General features: G+C 38.4%; 1 protein-coding gene across 6 annotated transcripts in view; it reads left to right on the top strand.

The window, feature by feature from the left end:
* Positions 1 to 23,169, top strand: part of COBL (cordon-bleu WH2 repeat protein) — a 161,474-nt gene that overhangs the window by 51,893 nt on the left and 86,412 nt on the right. For 3 of the 6 annotated variants that reach the window (XM_086740424.1, XM_086740425.1, XM_086740428.1), the window contains 5 exons: positions 464 to 674; positions 1,407 to 1,635; positions 3,693 to 3,737; positions 6,081 to 6,175; positions 9,539 to 9,622. In XM_086740424.1, coding sequence (XP_086596550.1) covers positions 464 to 674; positions 1,407 to 1,635; positions 3,693 to 3,737; positions 6,081 to 6,175; positions 9,539 to 9,622 — 664 coding nt within the window. The remainder of the gene's footprint in view (positions 1 to 463; positions 675 to 1,406; positions 1,636 to 3,692; positions 3,738 to 6,080; positions 6,176 to 9,538; positions 9,623 to 23,169) is intronic. The other 3 variants (XM_086740426.1, XM_086740427.1, XM_086740429.1) reach the window with 3 other exon arrangements.

Raw genomic sequence — 23,169 nt, 5'->3', positions numbered from 1 at the left:
CTTGTTCTAGATTTAAATGCTCCATTTTGAGTTGCATTATGTGATGGTTCAAATCTAGCTAGAGTTTACCGTACTGTGAACGCATCATTTATTTATATCTTGTCTTCAGGTTAAAGTACAGGGCTTGAACTGAAGAATTTAATGTATGGATTTAGCAGATAAGATACCCTTTGTCCCCTCTTGGCTTATGTTTGTTAGGGCTATTATTGGCACTGTTGTCTGCCTCATACTGAATAGCTAATTGCCAGCTCATAAACACACACCAAAGTGCAACTATATTTCCTAACATTTTATCTGATCTGTTTAGCATTTCAAAGCATTAGCACTGTTCCCTCCCAAAGACAGGTAACTATGACACATCCACAGCTTGCATTTTCTTTTTTTCTCCCATATTAAAATGGAGGTACATTTTTTAGCAACTGTTTTTTTCTCATACTAACGATGAATGTCTTCTTCCCTCCAGTAAAGCTGTGATGGATCTATTGGTTGATTTATGCAGCCAGTATCGCTTAAATCCATCCCAACATAGTCTTGAACTGAAGTCTTTGGGAAACCAACAACCTCTGAGTTACAAGCCAAACACTTTGATAGGAGCACTGGACGTACAGATGGTACTTCTGAAAGAGAAGGTTCCTGAAGAGAAGACAAAACGACCTCTACCGAGGGTCCCTGAGGTTGGTGAGAGCTAAAATGGTGCCATGAAACATAATTTCCTTCCTATGATTTCAGGCAGTTCTTCCAATCTTTGCATCTTCAAACCAGATGGGAGAGGCTTGAGACTGACTATAACCTGCTTTACTGGCTTAACTGATTTGCATGCAGACTGGCAGGTGCCAGTCATAACAAAATGTTTTGTTGCCTGTGGTTGGATAGATGGAAATCTGTCCTTTGTAAAGACCTTTGATTGAAGACCAGGATGATTGAAATTTGCAGGCTGAAGTGGGGGTTGTGGGAGTGTGTGGAGGTGGGTAGGGTTTTAGTGGTATTTTGTTTGCCATCTTTATTGAGGAGAGGATTGATTGTTAATAAATGTATTTCACAGTATTGTAAAGATTCAGAATTAGCCACTTTCCAAATATATTTCCTGAAATTTTTATTATTATGAATCAGTATAGCTTATTACACTGTCACGCCTTTCAGAGCGATACTTGTAAACATTCACAGATTACAACTGCCTCTCATACCTTATTCTCATACCTTATTCTCCTATTCTTGTGAATGTCTCCTTAGTGACAGAGGAGTTCTGAGATTTTTTTTTAAATAATATTTTTTTTTGCAATAGCATGCATGTGGGATAAGTTTGCCTAGGAGGAGTCAAGTATGGAGGTCCTCAATTCTTTCTCATTGTAAGAGAGCATAACCATCATGGAGGCAGGGATGGCTGAGAGTTTGTTTTGTTTCTGCAGAAATCTGTGAGGCTGGTAGTGAACTACCTGAAGACGCAGAAGGCTGTGGTTCGAGTTAGTCCGGAGGTCCCTCTCCACAACATCATCCCAGCTATTTGTGAGAAGTGTGAAGTCAGTCAAGAGCACATTGTTCTTCTGCGAGATGGCATCACTGGGGAGGAGCTGGAGCTTACGAAGTCCTTGGAGGAGCTGGGGATAAAGGAGCTGTACGCCTGGGACAGAAAAAGAGGTGAGCTAAGGCTGAAAGAGGTTGCTGCAGGGTTAGATGAGATGCTAACAATATTATGGGCACCTTCAAAGCATTTGTGCTCTCATTCCTCTGGGGCTCGGCTGAAACAGCAGAGCAACATCTCAGCGCAGAGAGCAGCGTGGGTTTGTTCAGTGAGCGGTGCCCATTGCTCAGCAGCGAGGACAGCAGCGTGCCCAGCCGTTCCTGGCTACTCTGGGCCCCATGCCAGGCTGGGCTGGCCCCTGGCAGGGCACAGGTTGGCCTGAGACAGGGCAAAAGGAGGAGCTTTGTTACGTCCTGGAGATGCTGTCAGTACAGGCGTGCGTAACACAGAGGCCTCATCCAGGCAGAGCCTGTCACCTCCCTCTGCTGTGGGTTGGAGAGAAAGAAAGAGGAGACATGCCATAGTCATGGCAGCTGCGAAAGCTGAGAGGCAGAGGCGATAGACATGGGCTTATGAGGAACAGACTGTGGATAGTTTCAGAGACTGTTCCTCCAAAGAGTGAAGTTATTGACAGTTTAGTGAAGAGGAGCTAAGAGGTATTTGTATTTAAAATTTTGTTCGTTTGTTTATTCACCCTCACTTTCTGTTCTCCTAGACTATATTGTAGCGGCATCTTCTTGGGCTTGAGTTTTATTAGCCTGATTGTGTATTCAAATAGCATAATTATGCGATGTGCTTTAAAATATACCTGCTTTAAAAGTACACATTGACAAGCGCTGCTTCCTTTGAGGTCAGAAAGTGATACTCATTAAAGTTGTCTCCTGCAGTTTGTCTCAATCGGTATTGCTTCCAGCACAGTAAATGTCCTTATTTATTGTTTAGATAACGTCGGTCTTGTAGGTGCTGAGCAGCAGGCTTATTTTTTATTTATACAGTTATTTATTTATGTTGACATTCTGTCTCTTCTTTCAAACTCCTTTGGTAAGTTACAGTTCTACCTCTGTGTGAGTCAAATTTCAGTGAGTTTAGACTTTGCAGTAATCTAAATGTCTCCTTTTCCTTTGAATTGTTAGAATGCTCAAAAAAGTGGCTGACAACGTGTCATAACTCAATTGCATGTTTGTTTAAGATATGTTTCCTGTAATTAAGCTAACCATTTTGGAGCAGCATATTGAACGTGCAGAGTGTTCAACAGGATTCTTTCAGCATACTTCAGGGACAACTTACAGAGTAATTAACCTAAGCCTTCCTTAAACTCTTTTCCTTTAAAATGAAATGATAATGTATATACTGATGCAATATAGGTCCTCAAATCCAGTTGTAGCCTGTACAGTCAAAACACAGACTTTACTTCAGGGCTGGGATTATAGCAGCAAATGATGTAACGTTTCATAGTGTGCTGCTCTCTGCATCAGAATTTTAAAAATATTTTCTTCTTTTTTAACCTTTCAGTATACCTTTCATTATGATAAAATCCCCCTGATCCTGAGTGTATTTCAGCCTTTTCTGCCTTCCTTTTACTCTGCACCATGGTGTCTGATGAAGAAGCCAGTAGATACACATAAAATTTACAAAAGGTTTCCTTTGTTCCAGCAAATTCCTTCCTCCTATGTTCTCATCTGTAATCTCCAAGAGAAGTGATCCCATTGGTTTCAGTGGCAGTTGGTCTATGAATTATGCATCCAGTCTGTTTAAGTATCAGAACAGATAGATTTTTAAAACACATTCGCACTAATAAGGCATCGGAGGTGCTGAAAGCATAGGCTCTGCTTTTAAGAGCAGGTTCTAGAACAACTTTGTGCTCATCATTCTCTTCTTCCCTGAAACAGACATTGAAGTGCTGAAGGTTTATTAAAAGACAAGCTCTGCTGCCACCTGCTTACATAATTTGATTTAGCAGTTGAAGAAGCTTCACGAGTGAATCAGGAATTAATAGAAACGCAGCGTCTCTGCTCCTAGTAGCAGCTCTGCATGTCTGTTGTTGGTCAACATTTGTTTCTGTAATGCTTAGGAAAACACATACTAGGAGTAATTAATGAATATTATGGCTTATGAGGCAATATTAGATCTTTAATATGTCTTCTCTTGTCCTTTCGTTGTCTGCCTTTTCCAGTTCCTCCATCAAAAACTCAGTCTGAACCTTCTCTGAACTATAGAGGTACTGTACAATGCTGCTGAGGGAAACCTGTCTTTCCCTTCACACTGTGTTTAATGTGGGTTTGGTAGATGGATTTTTCAGAATATTGCATAAAATACTGTAGAGAAAGTAGCTATTTTAGATCTGTGTTGTCTTGCAAAGTGTTGTTTACATCTCTGTGTCAGAACAAATACACTTCTGTGCATAGTGCTTCTTCAGTAATTGCAATTAAAATGCCAGCAATTAACAAATCTTGTCATTTTACTGTTGTGTGGTATGGTATGTTTCTATACAGACTCCAAGCCCTTTCAGGTTACCTAAAGCATGATTAGTTGAATTTCAGAAATACTAACATTTCAGAGGTCTCTTGGGTTCAAAATTTGTTGAGTGGTAAAGACAGAATATTTTGAAATCTATGAGATCTTCCACTAACTTCAATTTACATGTAACGAAGCATTTTAATATCAAGCCTATTTATACAATTGGATAATTCTGAATAGATGGTGACTTCTAATTGCTACAGTCAGTGGGGTTTGATTAGATTACATTGGTGCTTCTGCTTTTAGTTAAGCAGAAAATGTGTATACTTAGCACATCCTTTTGGCGCTCTGAGTCTGTTTTAATACATTGCTTAAATTAATTATCCTAAAGAAAGGTATAGCTGATTTGTAATGGGCTTTACTTCTTTGCATTACTAGTAAACACAACATACCAAAATAAAGCTGTGGCTAATTTCTTTAAATTTTCAGAAAGGAAGGAAGTCCATCTCCAGTAGGTGACAGCCATGGAGCAAATCTTAGCTCGTGGCCTGTTGCCTCTTGGCTTCAGTAATGCCAGCACTTTTCCCCGTAATCCTCTGTCATTACTTGCTGTGGCTTCCTTTTATACAGAACATAATACCAGAGAGAATGTCTACGGTATTTGTTTGAGAAAAATTAATACAGATTTTTAAAGATTCCTTGTTGATTTGAGATTATATGCTGTGTTTAAAATCCCAGTTTACTGGGATTATACGATGTTTAATGGTGATGTTGATGATCAGCAGTTACTGACATAGCTCATAGTTGAAGGCTACGTGAGTAAGAGATTGATAATCCACATCTAGTTGCAACCCAGCCTTGAGCAGAAAATGAGCAGTTTCTGATGTATGAGCATAGGCAGTGCTTAGTATTTGAGAAAGATTTATTTATTACTGTATTTTTTTCCAGCAGAACTGCAACCTTTCTTAAGGATAGTTTCTCCCTGCTTTCCTCTGGGTTCATCCTGTTTACTCTTCTACTGTGCTTTGAACTAGTATATGTGTTTAACACCTTCTAACACCTGACATCGTTGATATGCAAAGTGATCTGTGTGAAAATCATGTGTTTTGTGTAAAATGCAAATCAGTTTACGGGAGGTCTAAGATGAGGATTTTTTTTTGTGAAGTAAACCTTTATTTTGTGTCAATAAACAGGTCATTTTGCATTTGCTTCTTAATTGTTGCTAAACAAGTAAAGCAAATACTTAAAAGAGAATGGAGTTTTTCTCTGTACATTAAACTTTCTGTGTGCTAGTGGCCTACTCTGTGCTTGGAACCAGGGAGAAATCTTTATAGCATTATGCAGTGTCCATTAAAAAAAAGTGGGAGAGCTTTACAGTCTGTATATTGAATGTCAAACCAATGTTTGTTCCCTGTAATGCATGACTTTATCATGTTGCTCATCCAGCTCTGCTGGTGTGGGGGGAAACTGAAGGGAGACTAAATGGTCTGAGCATTCGTGGTTCCTTAGCTGATTCAAGGAGGACATGCATGTTTGAGCTCTTACAGCCTGAAATGCATATAAACTTCCCTCTCTTCCGGCCTGAAGTAAAAGCACCAAGATGAGAAACGATGACCACGACCAGCTGGTTTAACTTCTAAGGAAAGCCCTTTTTCCAGGGGACGGGTCTCTTTCCTCTTCATAAAGCTTTATCCAAATCCACATTGAGAGTCTTTCCATTAACTTCACTGTATTAAGTCAGGCCTGTGGATTGTTAAAGATACTCACCATCATCTTTTTGAAGTTTTAAGTGGGACCTCTAACAAACATTTTTAAAGACTAGGCGACTTGCTCATGTTTTACCTTTTAATAAGGATTACTAAATTGTGATTGAAAACTTACTGAAGTTTATTAAATTATTCCATTTGCCTTTATTAGATTATGGAACAAACTCAGAATAAATAAAAGTGTGATGAAAAAGAAAGTGCAGGATCTGGCAGTTAATTCAGTTCATGACATCTCCAGCTTAAAAAAAATACAATGTTAATCCAAGTTGTTTTAAAATACCAGTCTTCTGAATCTTTACTTCAGAAGTGTAAAACATATTCCATTATAATTGTTTCAGAACCAAGTCGAAAGGCTTCAGTAAGCAATGATGCAATAGAAAAAGAAAAGACAAGACTTCTGGGATTATTTAAAGCTGATAGAAGAAGCAGCAAGGTAAGTGTTCAGCAGTGTACTACCTCACTAAATAGAATTGTTTTCTTTCCAGATATATTTTGACTATGGGTGGTGGTGTTTGTTTGGGGTTCTTTGTTTTTCTTTCTTTCTTTTTTTTTTTTTTTCCTTCCAAGGAGTAATCTGTTAGCAGATGCATAAAACTGTGTTTAATTAGTGCAGTCTGGTGGGGATACCAGCTGCGTATCGAAGGAGTCAGGCACGTTGACCATTTTTTTTTTTTTTTTAGTGCTGTGGGTTCAGTAGATGTTAATAAAGGGCAATAGCTTCAAGCAACTTATGTCCGCTTAGTAGTGCTCAGATTACAAAATGCATTTATGAAAGAACTGATGTAATATAGAATATATTAAGATATCAAATAGAAGTGTCTTGCTAACTCTTCTGTGCGTGGATGATAATGTGTTTTAAAGCATTTATATCTTTAGGAAGCTCTGTGCAGTCATGCTATTGCATCTCCAAGTCTGTAAAACCAATGAATCAAGTGTAGACAAAATAACTTGCAGTACTAAAAGGAGTAATAAACTGAAGGTTCAGTATATGCTGGGGTACGTTAGGCATTTTTAACCTTGTTTATAATCTTGAGTTGGAAAAAAAATTAAAAAAGAAATTTAATATTAAAATAGTTTTCCTCTGTTGAGATGCCTTTATGAAAAACTTGTCATTCATCACAAAAATTAAACACAGAAAAACTTTCTAACTCAAGAACATACAAAAAATACTGGGCTTTTAACTTCATACTTTTTGCATGCTTTGCTACAAATATCAGTGTCAACTGATTTTGTTATGAAGTATTTAATACTCTGGGGTGTCAGAGTAAAAAGAGAATTTTCCTTTGTCTGATTTAAAAAGCCCGCCAAGGCTTTTGCAGTGAAATCATAAAATGTGTGTCTGATTAACTGATACTAAGAAACGTATGCTTGCTAATGAACCGATGTTTCACTTACCCTTCCAGTCTTCTCAGTCATGTTTTTAAAACTGTGACAGCTTTCCAAAATCTTTTAGTTCTCTGCCCTTTTGATTATGATCAAATTTGGAGTGCTTTTGCTGGCCAATAGCTTCCGTTATGGATACTGGGAATTAGTGTGTTGAAAAATCTCATCTGTTATGGATGCTGAGCTATTCTGAACATCTTGTAAAGGACACATGGAAATTGCATTTTATGAGATAGGAAGTCAGTCACTTTCAGAGTATTTATCCTCTGTAAGAAACTATTTCCCATATAGAAGGGAACAAAAGCATAACTGGAGCAATAATGCTGTATCTGCCTGGAAGAACCAAGTAAACAAGGGAGCTCAGCTTTGAGTCTGTATTGGAGCACACTGCGGGGCTGCAGTTCCTCTGGAAGAACCAAATATACTGTGGCACGCAGCTTCTGCATTATGGCTTGTCCTCTGATTCCATTTTCCTGAAATTTGGTGTGAAGTGTGTGCTCTTGGAGTTCTGACTCCTGAAACCGCTCAGATTTAATTTGTAAAATAGTTATGCTTGCAACCTTAGAAAAAGTTGCTATGAAGCATCCCAATTCTGTGGTTCCTGCAGTGATTTTCTTACCACTGAGTTTGGGATGAGTGTCCCAACATTGCAAACTGCTCTCTTTTTTTTTTTTTTCTATTCTCTTCCTCATGCTTGTTAATCACAGACGTAGGAGGTAGTACTCTGAGGGTTTTTAAAATACATAATTTAATAGATGCTAGGGATATCGAACATCAATTAACAAGTTACAAGTAGTATTTGACCTGGGAAAAAGTAGAAACTGTACAAACGAGTACAAGAATCTGTTTCTAAATCAGAGTTAAAGTTTCTTCCTGCTAGTTCTGACAAGTCAATTGACTTTTCTTGGCCATTTTGTTATTGAACTCTTACTTTCAAATGACAGATACTCTGTAAGAAAAGAAACTAAAAAACAACCGTTTTATACAAGCCTCCAGGAGTTTGAACCCAGGTAGACGGAAGAATTCCTGAGAACTGAAGAATAGCACAGCACTCGGGAGCAAGCAGGTGTTAACTGGCCATAATACAGCTGGGTTGGTGTTGTGGAAGATTTCTGGGCAAAACGACAGTGAAACTACTGAACAGACTTAGCAGAATGACGACAAATTAAGATATTTTAAGAAAGGACTTGGTAGATTTATAAAAGGATTAGATGATGGGATGCTATGTGATTTCAGGGCACTGGAATCAAAGGCCCAGAGTTCCGAAATGCTGCTCCTTACAGTTATTCTTACATTTTTACCCCTCTACGATACTTAAGTTCGTTCTGCTTATGTGGTTTATTTTTTCTTTGTTTGCATTATGATTTGCAGTGATTCTATGTGTGTGTATGTATGTGGTCATGCATAGTCTATATTTTAGAACTAGTTAATAGCAAGAATTGCCTTGCACAGTAGCACTGCAGAGTTGCAGACATTTACAAGGGGAAGGCAATTTCTTTTGCAAGGGAAGAAGAGTATTAGCCTGTGTTGCAAAATGTCCTGGATCAGGTGTCACTGCATGCTACAGGCCGGTGCTCAGATTTCCATGCCCACACATATGCTTTCTTTCTCAGCTAGCTCACTGAAAGCAGTAATCATAGTATGACAATACACTAGATCTAACTTTTTGAAAAAAAACCCTTTCTGCTATATGAAAAAACACCATGACACAGAATGAAAGCAGAGTCCTATTCTCATGGTTAGTACAAATTTGTTGAAAGTGTTTCTTTGGTTAACTTTGTACTGGCAGGCTTAATGCCAGATCAGGTATCATCTTGTTCTCTCTATTCTAATTTTATGCTGGATCAGTTACCCTCTGTTCTCCTGCAGCTGGCATAAAAAACATAAAGGTGGCATGAACTCCGTATCTTTTTGATGTGAAGTGTAGTCATGTGCCTGAGGCTAAATCCAGATCAAATTGGCACTGCTGAGCAATCTAGTAGAGCAGAGGTCCCGTGCAGACAGTCATGGCATCTAGGCTTCAGTAGGGCATATGCTGGTGCACAGAAAAGGTCTCGTCATTGACAAGTGGCAGGGAAGTTTCCTTGTTCCTCTGCGTCTGTTGAGATAGCAGAGACTTGCAGTCTGGTCCCTGGTGCTACAGGAGTTACTACCTGTTTTCCTCCTTGCCCAATAATTGTTCCATTTATTTATATTCCTGTTCTTAAAACTTTCTGCTAATGGATTTCTTAGGGCCTTGGCTACATTAGAGAAATTTTGCATATTACTTCAGAGTTTCTCAGCAATCGGGTCCAGCCCTACTGAGAGACAGTTTGTCTTGGTTCTGTGATGAGGTTTGATGCTTTGCTCTGGCATGGTTTTGCTGTTTTGTTTCCTTTGCTGCTGCTGTGTAGGATACTTGTTTGTGTTGCAGACAGAAGAACACTTGAGGATGAACAGAGATTGTGGTGAGGAGGATGTTTTTAGTTCTACATCTACAAGTGAAGGAAGCTTGGATGTAAGTACTAACATGGCTTGTAGACGCTATTGCATTCCTATTAGATCTTGCAGTTTGCATAAGCAGAAACCACTGCTATTGCTGATGCTTAGCCAAGTAGAAGTAGAAGTAGCTTATTTCTTAGCAGGTTTAGTTCCTTGAGTACACGGTTCACATGTCTTGATGAAGTTAAAATGCAATGCACTGTCTTCAAATAAAACTCATTAGCTTCACTATAAATAAAGTTTCTTTCAAAGTTAAATTCTAAGCAGTTGTGAGCAAAAAGTGTTTTAGCCAAGGACATAGGTGTTGTGACTGTAAGACAGTAACAGTACTGCATGATGCACGAATATGTTTGTCTTATCAGTGACATTTAGAGGGGGCTTTTTTTTCCTATAAAAGCACACCTTTTGTTTTTATCCCTGTACATGACTTCTGCGGCATGGCAACATTTCATTTATTTTTTAAGTAGCTTGGGGGTGAAGAGTAGTTTCGTTTTAAATACTGGAAATAACAGAAAGGATTTTTGTTAAGTACTTTAGTAAGTTTTGGGGTACTAAAATCCTGTCAACCACAGACTGATTTTTAAGTGCCTGACAGACCACTAAACTATGGGGATTCGGTTATCCAATTAGGAGGTGTGAATCCTAAATATTTTTGTAAGGCTGTTCTGGTGGATTAATAATCATAATAAATAGCGTGTCTTTTTGTTGCTTTTTTTAATTACCTGGCTTTTTGTTACCGTATTTTCAAAGCCTGAAGAAAATTCTGTTGATGACACGATAGAAGCCTGAAATGTGGAGTTCAGCTCTGAATCCCCCTTTCACAAAAAGGTATTTGGAAAAGGAGTACTGATCCACAAAATGTACAACTCACTAGCCACAGAGAGGAGTGACAGAAAATTGTGGAAAAAATGGAGAAGTGAGAGAACAAATCCCATATTAAAAGGATAATATAAAAGAAGTCAAAAGGGAGAAACAGACGGACATGTGATTGGCTGTGAGGTTAAAAAGCATATAACTCTGCAAATCTGTGAAGACTTCATAATGAAAGTACTGAAATAGGGAAGCTGCTTATGATGCTAACATTTTACAATTTATAGTGTTATAGTTATATTTATTTAAAAATTTATAGCGTTAGGTATTGTTATAGCTAACACTGTAAAGATGAATGTTTTAGTGAGAGAACTGTATTAATATAAAGTGCTAGTTAGGGTGATGTGGATAATTGAAATATACTAGGTCAAAGTATAGAAAAACCATCACATACTCTACCAAAACAAAATCATCTTGTGGTTTGTATTCACTTATACATTAATCTCAATATCTTGATACCCAAGTACTAGAAGAGGAAGAGGAGGGATTCCAAGTGAGTATATGAAGGTAGTTCAGATACTCTGAACTGTCTTTTGCAGTAGTGTGTGATGCTTTCCTCGGAAGAGAGACATCTCTTAACTTAATTTTGTAGGGAACCTTACAGGGCAAATAATTTTTTTTCCTCTGACATTGATAAAAACCATTTTCAAAACTGTCTTGGACATGTAACTTTGTCTTCAAAAGGTATAGATGGTAGGAAGCAAAGGGATTTTGAAGAGGCAAAAAATGTTATTCAGTTAAATGAACATGTCAGGGATTTTTTTTTTTTTTCCCTTTCCTCTTAAGGGCAATTAATCTTCAAGAGCAATGTAGCCATTGTTCAGTGTTTATGTCTTTCACTTCTGGCTTGACACTTTTATTTGTATGAGCACCAGTCCTGCTAAGACATTAAGTGCGTACTTAAATGAATGTATTGACATAATTACATTTAATTTGGTTCTATTCTGTTAAAGCTTGCAGAAGATGCATAAAATAAGTCTAACAGATCTACTCAGCAGCACAGAAGGTCCATCCTTTGAACAGACTAGATGAGCTTCAAGAAAAAGGTCAACAATTGTGACATCTTAGGTGAAAAATTCTGAAATACTGCAAACTTGGCATAGGTGGTTGGCATAGATAACTTGTATTAACTTAAGGTAAAATTCAAGCGGAAATGTCAATGAAAACACTGCATAATTTTTTGAAGTTTGGGTTAGAAGTTCCTTAGTGGGCTAGACTTTGAGACCCTTGATCGTTCTAATTCTTTATTCCACTTGCTCAAAAGATACCCTCACTTATTTACTTCAGTGGAACTGTGTATCCTTATTCAAAATAAGTGGTACCTTATACAGCCATATATGTGAAATACACATTTAGAGCTCATTGTATAGACATTTCATTGGGGTAAGATAGGACTTCTGGCAAAATGTAATCCAGTAGAGGCTTCCTCTTTTGCAGTTTCCTCAGGTCTACTTTCTGTTACTGTTTTGGGTAGTCTTGAAGGTATTTTGCATTGCTGTGCAGGAATCAAAGCCGAAGTTTGATTTATTTCTGAAAGGAAAATAGTTTGTCATTGCCTTCAGCATAATGCCAGGATACACTGGCTGTATTGGGAAAATTTTTCTTCCCTGTAAGGAAACAGGCACCTTATGAAGTACTGCTGAGGTAAGGGCATGAACTTCAACATATTCAGTTTAAATCCTTTTCTCACTATTATGTGGTGGTGATGTGCACTGAATTGTAGAAAAAGTAATGATTCTATTCTGGATATCGATTGGGGTTTTTTTTGAAAACCAGGCAATATGAAGGAATGGAATCACGGTGTAACAAATAAGAGATCCTTAGTATTTATTCAAGCACAAGTTGTATTCGCTTTTTAACCATCAAATATTCTCAGTGCCATATTTAATTATTGTTGGAATTATTAATGCTTCTAGAAATACTTTGGATTGTTGATGAGGAAGCAGATTTTCAAAGTCGAGATGGGGAAGTCAACACTTGAGGTGAAAGGACACTTGTTCACAGTATCAGCAAAAATAAAGATAAAAAAAAGAAGAGTTTGTCAATACTTTAGTGTAAAAATGTAAGGAAAGAATTCTCCATGACAGTCCTTGGAATGCAGCAGTTCATCATACCGCATGTCAGTAAAGGATCTGAAATCTAGTGGTGTATTGTAAATGAAGCTGAAATCTTTTCCCTTAATCTGTTCCAGTTTTGTGCTAGGCAGTTGAGCTTTATATCTGTATTAACTTTTCACAAATAAAATGCTGTTGAAATACACTGATGCGTAAATAAATACAGCATACAAATAAAGCAGTTGGAAATTGCAGCACAGTTAACCATATTCTGTGTGCCCAAGATAGAATTTAGAACAGCTGGGGGAAAAAAAGGGAGTTTAAGTCATCTCGGCCGCTTGGTGTCACTGTCCTCAAATAAACAGTTGGTGAAGATGAAACCTGATATTTGGAATGCAGTACTAAAATTAGCTGGTTTTATTTTTGAGGCCTTCGTGTTTTCATAAATCAAGAGCAAAAAAACACATCCCAAGTGCTGAACGACCTGTATCTCTGATGTGGAATTTGTTTATGTAATAAATCAGCTTGGGAAAAAAATATTTAGAAGTACAGCCAGGGACACTTATCAGAGGATTTGAAACTTCAGCACAAAGTCTTATCACACGAGGTTTCTCCAGTTCAAACAGGACTTCAGCAGAGCAATGTTAGAGGACTTTCATCGGGACCATTTTTAAAAATCTAGTCTTCAGAGTATGTTTGAATATAGGTGTTACTCATAAGAGAATCAGTGAACCCAAATGAAGCAGATAGTCCAGTAGTTCCCTGCTTAATGAATCTGCTCTGCCTATTATTATATACATTCGTGAACAAAACTATCAGGGAAAAACAATGTCATTTTAAATTCCAAACAATTACCAGATACATTTAGGATATGTGTATGTTGTTTGGTTTTGGTTTTTTTTTTTAAATTTCTTAGTGCCTCTGTAATTGCAAGATCATGTTCCAGAAGAAAAATACTGTGCTAATGTTTGAAAAAAGTCATCAGGACTTCTAGTGCATTAGTAACCTTGGCAGTCACTTCTTAAATGATGAGCACAGCTATTTCCCCTATAAAGGCTTTTTTAAAAAAGGTATTATTTACTATTTCAGGTTCTTGTTTGTTCTTCACGTACTCTAACTTTTATGCTCTCATTAATGGTAGGAGTTATATCATTCATGATATGCTTTCCCAGTTTGGAAGAGGATCAGGTACAGTTACGCAAAAGTAATTGGAAATGTGATTTCTCTTCAACCATGTCAGGTCCCAGGTGATCGATTAATACCATCTACTGTCAGGGATTTCACTTCACGTGACCAGGTGCTGTTTAGGGCAGTAGGACTGAAAATACTGCCCACATAATCTAAATAGAGGTTAACAGCCATCTACTTTTAGCATTTCCTTGTGTGACAATGACATTGATTTTAAATTCCCGTTCTGATGTTCTTGCTTCTTGATCTCCTGGGAATGTTTAGGATTAAGTTGGTTACGTCTGTTTATTTGTACTAGCAGGGTCAAATCCTGGGATAGTTCTCTTTGCATTTTATGCCGTTAGAGCTATGTACGCTGTCAAAGGCATAGGTTGTGATCTGGCCTTGAAACAATTTTGCTTAGTGTAATTTTGTTTGTAGAACATAAAACTCAACAGAGTATGGAGAGTTGTCCAAATACTACAGCAGACTGGTCTGTCCCCGCTAATCTTCTGGTACAGGGTGCCTGTCAGCCAGTAGTTAGATGCCAGAGGATGACGCTAGTCAAGACAGAGTGTAGTTATAGATGTTTTCATTTGTGCAACTGTTTACATGATTAGAATAAAAATACATTTATTATATACCAGATATCTCAGGACAAGGTTCACCATTGCATTAGAGTTAGTTTTATATCTTGTGATGCCCTGAAAAAAAAGAAAACGAACCTGATAACTTCCCTTGGTAAGAAGAAGGGTTTGCAAAGCCAACTGGCTTGTGATTGTCATTCAGAGAATTCCAATAGGTAGCAAAGATGACGGTGATCAGCTTTCTTTACTTTTTGTCTTGCCCTCAGTAGACAAGGAGAATGTGCTTTATATATAGCAATGAAAATTTAACTTAGATATTAGAGGGGAAAAAAATCTAACTATATGGAAGTTTCACAAGGGAGCAGGTTATTCAAGAGACTGTGAAATCTTTATCATCACCTGACCTGTAAAACCTCCAAAAATGTCTAGAGGATGAGTTACGCATACTTGGTTCTGTCTTGGAGCAGAGGGATAGACTAGGTGGATTGTGGAGGTGCCTTTCAGCCAGATTATGGCTGCTGAAGAGATACAGCTGTACCCACCTTCTTTTGTGGTATGCGCTTACAGGATATTAACTGTCTTCATTCATGTGAATCATATAACCTTTTACATCATATGATCTCTTCAGATTTTTCTGACAGTGTGTGATAGTAGAAAGCAAGAGCTTGAAACAATGTCTGTGGGCCACTAGACTTCAAGTTCTTGCTCCAAAGAGTGGTGTTACTAGACCTCTTCGAAGAAATGGTCCTTGAAGCTAATGTAAAAAAAAAGAAAAAAAAAAAAATCTCAGAACCAGCTGAACTACTCTGGCTCAAAAGAAAAAAAATAACCTGAGGCAGACACCTGGAATGGAGAGTCTCGGCACCTATGGTTAAAGCATGATAAAGTTACAAGCTATTAAAAACAGTATCTGGTGAAGAGACGTGTCGGCTGACCCCTCTTCTGTCTGTGCTGCTTAGCTCCTACCACCGCAAGATTGCCGACTTCATGCATTCAAAAATCACTTGTCGGCTCTTGCCCTTACCACACAAAAGTGGCTTAAGATCATGAGATTTGAAAACAAGTCATTTAGGGTGGACTTCCCTTCTCTCCATTTGGCTTCTGAGCGTTGGGTGTGTAGAGGTCACATTTCTAAGCACTTTTTGGTGACCATGAAAGTTTTATTAAAAACAAAATGTTATCATGTAGTCACTGGTTGCCAGAACCTGCATGTTTACATAAAATTGCATGGTTCAGAGTTAAATCATCACAGCGCATTGCATTGAAGTTGTTGCTTTTAAAAAGAGAGCTTGGAAGCTCCGGCTCCTTCGGTGCTTTCTGCAGACAGTTTTTAAGGAAATATTCTTAAGAAACGTTCTGAGACAAACAGAGAGAAATGTGTTAAGTAGAATCGAAAGAGCTCGAGTAGGGCCATACCTACAAAGGGAACTGGGCACAACTATGCCTGGCAGTGCCTCTTTTACGTACCTCGCAGTGCGGGCAGCTTTTGGACACTGGATCTAAGCATCCCAGAGTCAGATTTCCCAAGTTTTGAAGCCACTGAAGTCTGCACAGCAGGAGTTGCGTGTTGAACTCTGCCCATCCTTTGTGTCTGCTACCTGCCTCTGCTCAGGACTGAAACCCTGAGTCAGCTGCTAGATTTAGGTATTTAAAGCTTTTGCTCTAAAAGCTTACCACCTACCACTGTTAGCCAAGATGCGAGAGCGCTATGTTCTGTTCCCTCCTCTGCCTTTAGAGATACCAGCCAACCTTCTATCTCTCTCAGGACCATTGTTGAGAGAATTATTTCCTCCTTTGCGAAGAAAACCAAAATACTTGCTGGGCTGGAGAGTGCCTGGAACAAAGCTGTGAGGTATTCTTGATGTGGGAAGCACCCTTTTGTAAAAATACCCAAATATTCAGTGACTCAGAGGGAGCAAGAGCAAGCTTAACTGTTCAGACCAGTAACAAAATAATTTAAGCAGGGTGGCAGCTCTGGGTTCCAGTGCCAGAGATGTTTTTCTGTGTCTTATGCAAAGCAGATGTGAGGTCCAGCAAATAAGTAGTCACTGAAGCTAGAACTGGAGGAGCCAAACAGCTGTTGCTCCCTGCTCAGATGAGTGCCCTGATCTCAGTCTCTTTCTAGCTGAACTCGTGTTCATGTCCTTGAAGAGAGAGAAATCTCACTCTGCTCACAAGAGGGAGAAATTTGCTTTTTCTCAACTAGAGGGAGGTTTTGAACCTAGATTTCCCATATTCTCACTGAATCATTGAACTTAGGGCAGGGGAGAGGACAAGATAGGAGAGAAATACAATAGCCATCTCTTCTAGCAGTTACGTTGTGTGTGGTGTTCTTAAAGCTCACCTATTGGATTAAGCACCTTGACTGATGAAGATGGAGAGATTTACCAGTTTTTTGAACTCTGATGGAGTTTAGGCAGAAGGTTAGGAGCATAGTTTCTCAGCAGCTTTCATGCTCTGCATGCCCAGAAGCAGAATTCAGGCACCAAAATGGCAGTAAACACGTCGGGAGGGTATGTGTCAGGCTTACTGAAGGGAAAACACAAAACTGTGTGAGTTAGGGAGGCCCAACCTAACAGGAGCATGGTAAGTTAGGCTGGCGTGAGGCTATTCAGCTTCCAGACCTGGGCTGCGTGGCATCGTTCTCTGTACGGTAGATGTACCCAGTCGATCTGGAGTGAGTTGGCTCAGATATCTCTCTCGGATGTTTAATTAAGACATGGTGACACACCCTTAACCACCATAATCCTTTTATGTCTGATTCATCTTTTGTTACTGATTTCACTGAAAAGTTCTGAAGTTAACTCACTGGAAAAAGTAGAATAAAGCAGCAGCTAATAAGACCAATGGCTTTTAATTTGCATTAATAAAAGGACATTAAAAAAACCCCAAAGACAAACTTAAATTCCATTTGAGATTTTTTCTAGTGACATCTCAACCGCTCAGGCTTTGCTTCCTTGGTATTTAATATTACCAGAGCCCCTTAATAGTGTATAATAGCCTTGTAATTCATATTTGGTCATAATTTATTCAGCATATTGTTCTTAGTGTAACTGGCAAGCATGCAGTGGTGTGGAAAATACCACCTTTAAAGAAAAGTTTATCCCACGATCAGGCTTTTCTGCAGTTGGATAAGCAGAGATGTAGTTCCCTAAAAGTCTCACATATTTCTGTATACCTAAAATGCTTTTTGTGTTTAAGTTTGGGATGGTCTGGGAATGAGTCAGGGAATTACTAATTCCACTGCAAAGTACATTTCTGTTTGATTTAATGATGGATATCCAAAATATTTCTTCTAAAGCTTTCCAAATGTAACTACTGTAATGAAAGGATTAGTGTGTATTTATGCCAATACCCTTTACTAGATGAAATCAGAAATGGCGCATTGTATGTCATCAACTCCATATTTCTAATGCACAGTGGAATTTTTTTTTTTTTCAAACAGTAACACCTGTTTTTGTAGTGGCATAATCTGAATCACATGTAACCATAGATTTATTATGTTAGTCTAAAATATTCTGTTAGCATATCTAGATTTCAGATACAGTGAAGATTTTCAACACTGGTTATTATTTCTTCTATTTTGCAAACAATTTCTGAGGCATCAGCGCTAATAGGATTTTTTTCTTTTCTAGCTTCTTCTGTGGACAGTGAAGACTCGATTTCATTAAAAGTAGTGGCAAACAATAACTTTTCTTTTAATTAGATGATCTCATGATTTCCACATGTTTTTGTTCTGTGCATTATTGTTCGTTGGCAAAACTGAGTTGCCTGGTAGCGTGTGAAACCGTATGTCTCAATAATATCTTATGGCAGTTGAGGGAGGATTTGCCAAACAGCATTTGCTGACAGGACACAATGCATTTTACTTTGGTGTAGAAATTTTTCTAAGTGAACTTTATGGCTTAGTTCTCTGAAGCAAAGTCAAACTTACATGAGGCTTAGAGGGCTTTACAGGTCTTCCTTTAACTCAGAGAGGAGTTGTGTGCATGAAGCAGAGACTGTATAGCACTAAATACCATGTGTGCTGCTCCATTGTTGATTGCTACAAAAAGAAACCAGCTAATGCCTGTAGTCTGTATAGCTGTTTCAAATTTTCTTCTTTTTTTAATAAACAACTGTTAAATTGTATTTTGTTGATCTTTTACGTGCAGCGCCAGAACTGATCTTCCCCTTTGAGCTTAGCAGAAATCATTACAAATAATTTCAGGCATTGCTTTTTCTCTTACTCTCCAATGTTTAATATTTCATTTGAATTCTCAGCAGTATTTTGGGACACAAGCTGAAGACGGGAAAGAGTGTGACAAATAGCAGTCAGTCTTTTTAAAGACTTTTAAAACAGCATGAAGTATTAATGCTTTCAGTGACATCCATTTTCTTCAGTTATTTTTTTTTGTTGTTTACACTTTGAAGCAGATCTCAAAATACTCAAGGAAAGAGTATACTAAGGAAAGTATTTCTGGTTTTATAAATGGTCAGCTGGAAGGCCAGAAGAGAAAGCAAATCAAGGCAGATAGCAAGACGTAGCCTTACAGAGTTCTCAAATAGGTGAGTAGCTGTAGGCGTAGGAGTTGGACCCACTGACTTTTTCAGTGTCGTACCAGGCACCTGTTTATGTTTTGTTTTTTTTTTTTTTTTTTCTGGTTCAGTACCTCGGTGACTGGTGAGAGAGCCAGGTGTGACCAGTGTCTAGGACATGAGCTGTGCAGGCAGTCTCTGAAGTATACTGACATAGAGAGATGGAAAGATTACTGGTAGATTTATGATTGTTAGTGTTTGGGTTCCCCACATCCCCCTTCTCTTATTGTAACATTTTCTTCTTTCCATTCCAGCAAATGCTCAGCTACACATCTTGATTTTGATCTCTCCCAGTTTCAGCACAGAGATGGTGTGATTTCAATGACTCTAAATGGAGCTTGTTCTGATTTACAGTTGTTTGCATAGGACAAGGATCAGGCCAGTAAAGTGCACTGTGGAGATTTGCCTTGTAAAAACCTGATGGCAGTGGATTTGACAGAAGGGGGAAGGGAAGAAGAAACATTGAAGACTATTTATTAATCAAGAATTCCAACAGCGAGGCTTTTCTTGCCTTGATTCTGGCAAACATACAGATGAGAGATACTGTGCAGAGACCATTTCTGCACAAACAGAGAAAGCCCTTCAAATGTAAACATTTGAGCAGCTGGTAAGGGAGATTAGTGCAACGGCAGTGGGAGGGGGGGTAATAGTGGATAGTGGTGCTGTCTAAATTTAACAAATGTTAAACGAGGTCCTTGTTCTAGTTTAAGGGTTACAGATCAGAGAGACAATATCAACTAAAAATACTGGCAATTGTACAAGTCAAAGTCATTAACTAGTATTTAGTTAAAAGCAACTTGCCTTTCCAAAGTTGTGACACCTTCCTCCCCCTGATTAAAAAAAAAAAAAAAGTTTTTGGGAGAAAATATTCTATGCAATTAAGAAAAAAAAAAAAAACACTTTATCCTCTATGGAAAGGCAGCACTTTGAGGCTTCTTTATGTTTTTTTTTCTTTGGATTGGAAGCTATCTTAATATATTGTGCTACTTTTTAATTTCCTGTGGCTGAATATAATGTCAAAAGAAAGAATCATGCTGAGAGTGAATGTAGTGTAGGGTCTGTTAGCTTTGTAGACATGTTCATATGCTGTTCAATGTCATCGAGGGGGAGTAAGTTTTTGTTGGTTTTTTTTTTTTTTAAACCCTCACCAAATAGGTACACAACTAGGTTATATGTCAGGGTATCTGCTCATGCATTGGGTTTTTTGGATTTTGGTTTTAGCTTGCATTTTGATCACGCTTTTAGAACAACTCCTTGCCTATTGGTTGTGATCCAATTCACATGTGCTTTGTTGGAAGTGCTTTACTTTCTTAATTTCTTTAGCATTAGAGAGTCAAGTATTGCTATCTGGAGTCAAATTTTATGTTTAAAAAATCAGCTATGCTTTGTCTGCTGGCGTTGTTATGATTTTCATTGAGTTTGAAAATATACTAAAGAAAAAGATTTCCTGGAGAAATGACATCAAGCAGCATAGTTTAGAGCATTACTGTCTTTTGGCATCGTGAAGTTAGAGTGACCATTGGAGCCTCGATGCAGAACTCACTAGAGCCAGTGGAAAAATTCCTGCTCATTTCAACTGGCTTTGGCTTCTTTATGAGTTGTTAGCCATTACCTACTCTAGGCCATTTAAAAATATTTCTTTCTTGTGCTACTCTTTCATGGACAAAGATCTTCTGATACTTTGTCACCTTTGTCATCATAAGACGTTCACTCCTTTTTGATGGACAATTGACACAGATAAACTCTTGAAGTTGCTTAATTTACAGAGCATTTTCTCACTGGGGAAGGAGAAAACCCCAAGGTAAACATGTTAAGTCTTGTAGAAGACGAGTTGCAAACAGTGGCAAGGGAAGGGAGTGGCTTTCACTGACCAATAATTTGTTGCAAAGGCAGGTTTTTCTTTGTTATCTGAAGCAGTGCCTGCCCAGAGAAGTAAGCAGAATTCTCAGTACTGCTTGCCCTATTTAAGATGTATTTGTGCCAGTGAAAGTCCAAGTGTATGTATGTGTTGTATCTATTTCCAGTTTTTAACTTCAGTGCCAGTTAAATTTGTGACTGAGCTTGAAAAGTTTCTGCCGCAGCTCCTCAGTGGGGAGTGCCCTCCAGTGGATTGGAATACTGCAGTCAATGGGAATAAATAGATTGGAGAGCTGTGATTTCTTAGTATTTCACCTTAAAGACACAAAGGAAACAGGGCTATACACAATGGGAAAATTAATTTCTTAGGAATAACAAACATTCACATTTTGGTGTGCTAAGGATATAGTACTGAATTTTTAGACTTGGAGAAACTTAGTTGGCTATAGTATACTGCAAAATAAGATAAAAATATGAAATTATATATATATAAATTGAGAAAAGGCTGAAGTGGCTTGGGCTCCAGCACAGCTATACTTCAGTCACTTTGTAGTATCCTATATTCTAGCTTCACTTATTTAGAAGGTGGTCTGGCATAAACAAAGTCAGAGTTAAAAGGATAATAATGAGTGCTCACATACGAAAAAAAATAAAAGACCAAGGATATTTGAAGTAATGTTTGGATATAATTCTAAGAAAACTCAAAGGGAGTTCTACTTCTTTACTCTTAACTTGTTCTTCAGCCAATTATTGAACTTACGTGATTTTTGCCAGCATGGTCAGGATATTGTTTATTCTCCAAAGAGGATAGCTATTGGAGAATCCTCCAGCATGGAGAGGAAGCTTGGATCTGAATTTCATGCTCTTGTAAGATGCAGATCCTAAAATGAATTTGCTTGTGACTTCTTTGGAGTATAAGCATATGTGGTTTTTTTCTATCAAAATTGTTCATCTCCTTTAATGGGACAAGCTTAATTTCTGTAGATATGTATTTCTGTATTATGAAATGGAAGATGGATGTGTATGACACTTGGATGTTCTCTGTCGATTGTCTAGGAGGAGAGTGTTGCCTATAAACTTTCTCTTATCCCCTCTACTCCTTATCACTGATGTTGATCTGTGTTTATTCAAAATGGTTCATTGACATCACTACCTGAGCATCGAACTATGAGCATGACGTGTGTGAATTAGTCTTCTGCAGCAGGCTGTCATTTCTCCTTAAAGGACTGGTCTGCTTCAGTGCCGTTACTTCATGCCAGAAATTCTTAGCATTCGGAAATTCTTCAGATGCAGTTTGGGAGCTTGCTTAGGCCACCCCTTAGGGTTTCAGGCTCAGCCTGTTTTACTTATTGTGTGTAACTATGTGTACATAGAATAGTTTGGATTAGAAGGGACCTTCAAAGGCCATCTAGTCCAACCCCCCTGCAAGGAGCAGGGACATCTCCAACTTGATCAGGTTGCCCAGACCCCCGTCCAACCTGGCCTTGAACGTTTGCAGGGATGGGGCATCTACCACCTCTGTCTGGGCAACCTGTTCCAGGGTTCCACCACCCACATTGTAAAAAATCTTTTCCTTATGTATAGTCTGAGTCTACCTCCTATTTTAAAACCACTACCCTGAGTCCTGTCACAACAGGCCCTACTGAAAAGATTCTCCCTGTCTTTCCTTTAAGCCCCCTTTAGGTACTGGAAGACCTCTATAAGGTCTCCCCAGAGCCTTGTCTTCTCCAGGCTGAACAGCCCCAACTCTCTCAGCTTGTCCTCATAGGAGAGGTGCTCCAGCCATCTGATGATTTTTGTGGCCCTCCTCTGGACTTGTTCCAAAAGGTCCATGTCCTTCTTGTACTGGGAATTCCAGAGCTGGATGCAGTACTCCAGGTGGGGTCTCACCAGAGTGGAATAGAGGGGCAGAATAACCTCCCTCGACCTGCTGGACATACTTCTTTTGATGAAAAAGAATGCACGTACATACATACATGAACAAATGTGCATACAGACATCTGAAAGAGTTCATTGAAGTAATGAATTTTATGTGTGTGTACATATCTGTATTTGTATGTAGTTACATGTATGTACACGTACACACGTGTGCATCCAGACATCTGAAGGAACTAATTGAAACACTAAAATGCGTGGCTGTTGATTTCTGATTCATGTTACTAGAATTCTCTTAGTGACTCTCTAATTAGGATTCATATTAAGATTTGCACTAATTTCAGAGTTCAAAAGCTGATTTTTTCTTCTAATTTAAGTTTAAAAATCTTCAGAGCTTGCGTTGTTTTTTAGTAATATTCTTGGCAGTGTTTTATCATTAAAAAGTGTAAAGCTTCCTTTTTGAAAATCTGCTTTGACAGTTGGATGATTTTATTTGTCTCCCTCTAGCTAAACACCTACAGTTGCCGTAAACTTCAAAGGGAAGAGTAGTTGCACAACTTCATTCTAAATTAACA

Source organism: Chlamydotis macqueenii, chromosome 2, assembly GCF_036417535.1.
Source record: "Chlamydotis macqueenii isolate bChlMac1 chromosome 2, bChlMac1.mat, whole genome shotgun sequence".
NCBI lineage: Eukaryota > Metazoa > Chordata > Aves > Otidiformes > Otididae > Chlamydotis > Chlamydotis macqueenii.
This window is presented reverse-complemented; position numbering and strand designations above follow the sequence as displayed.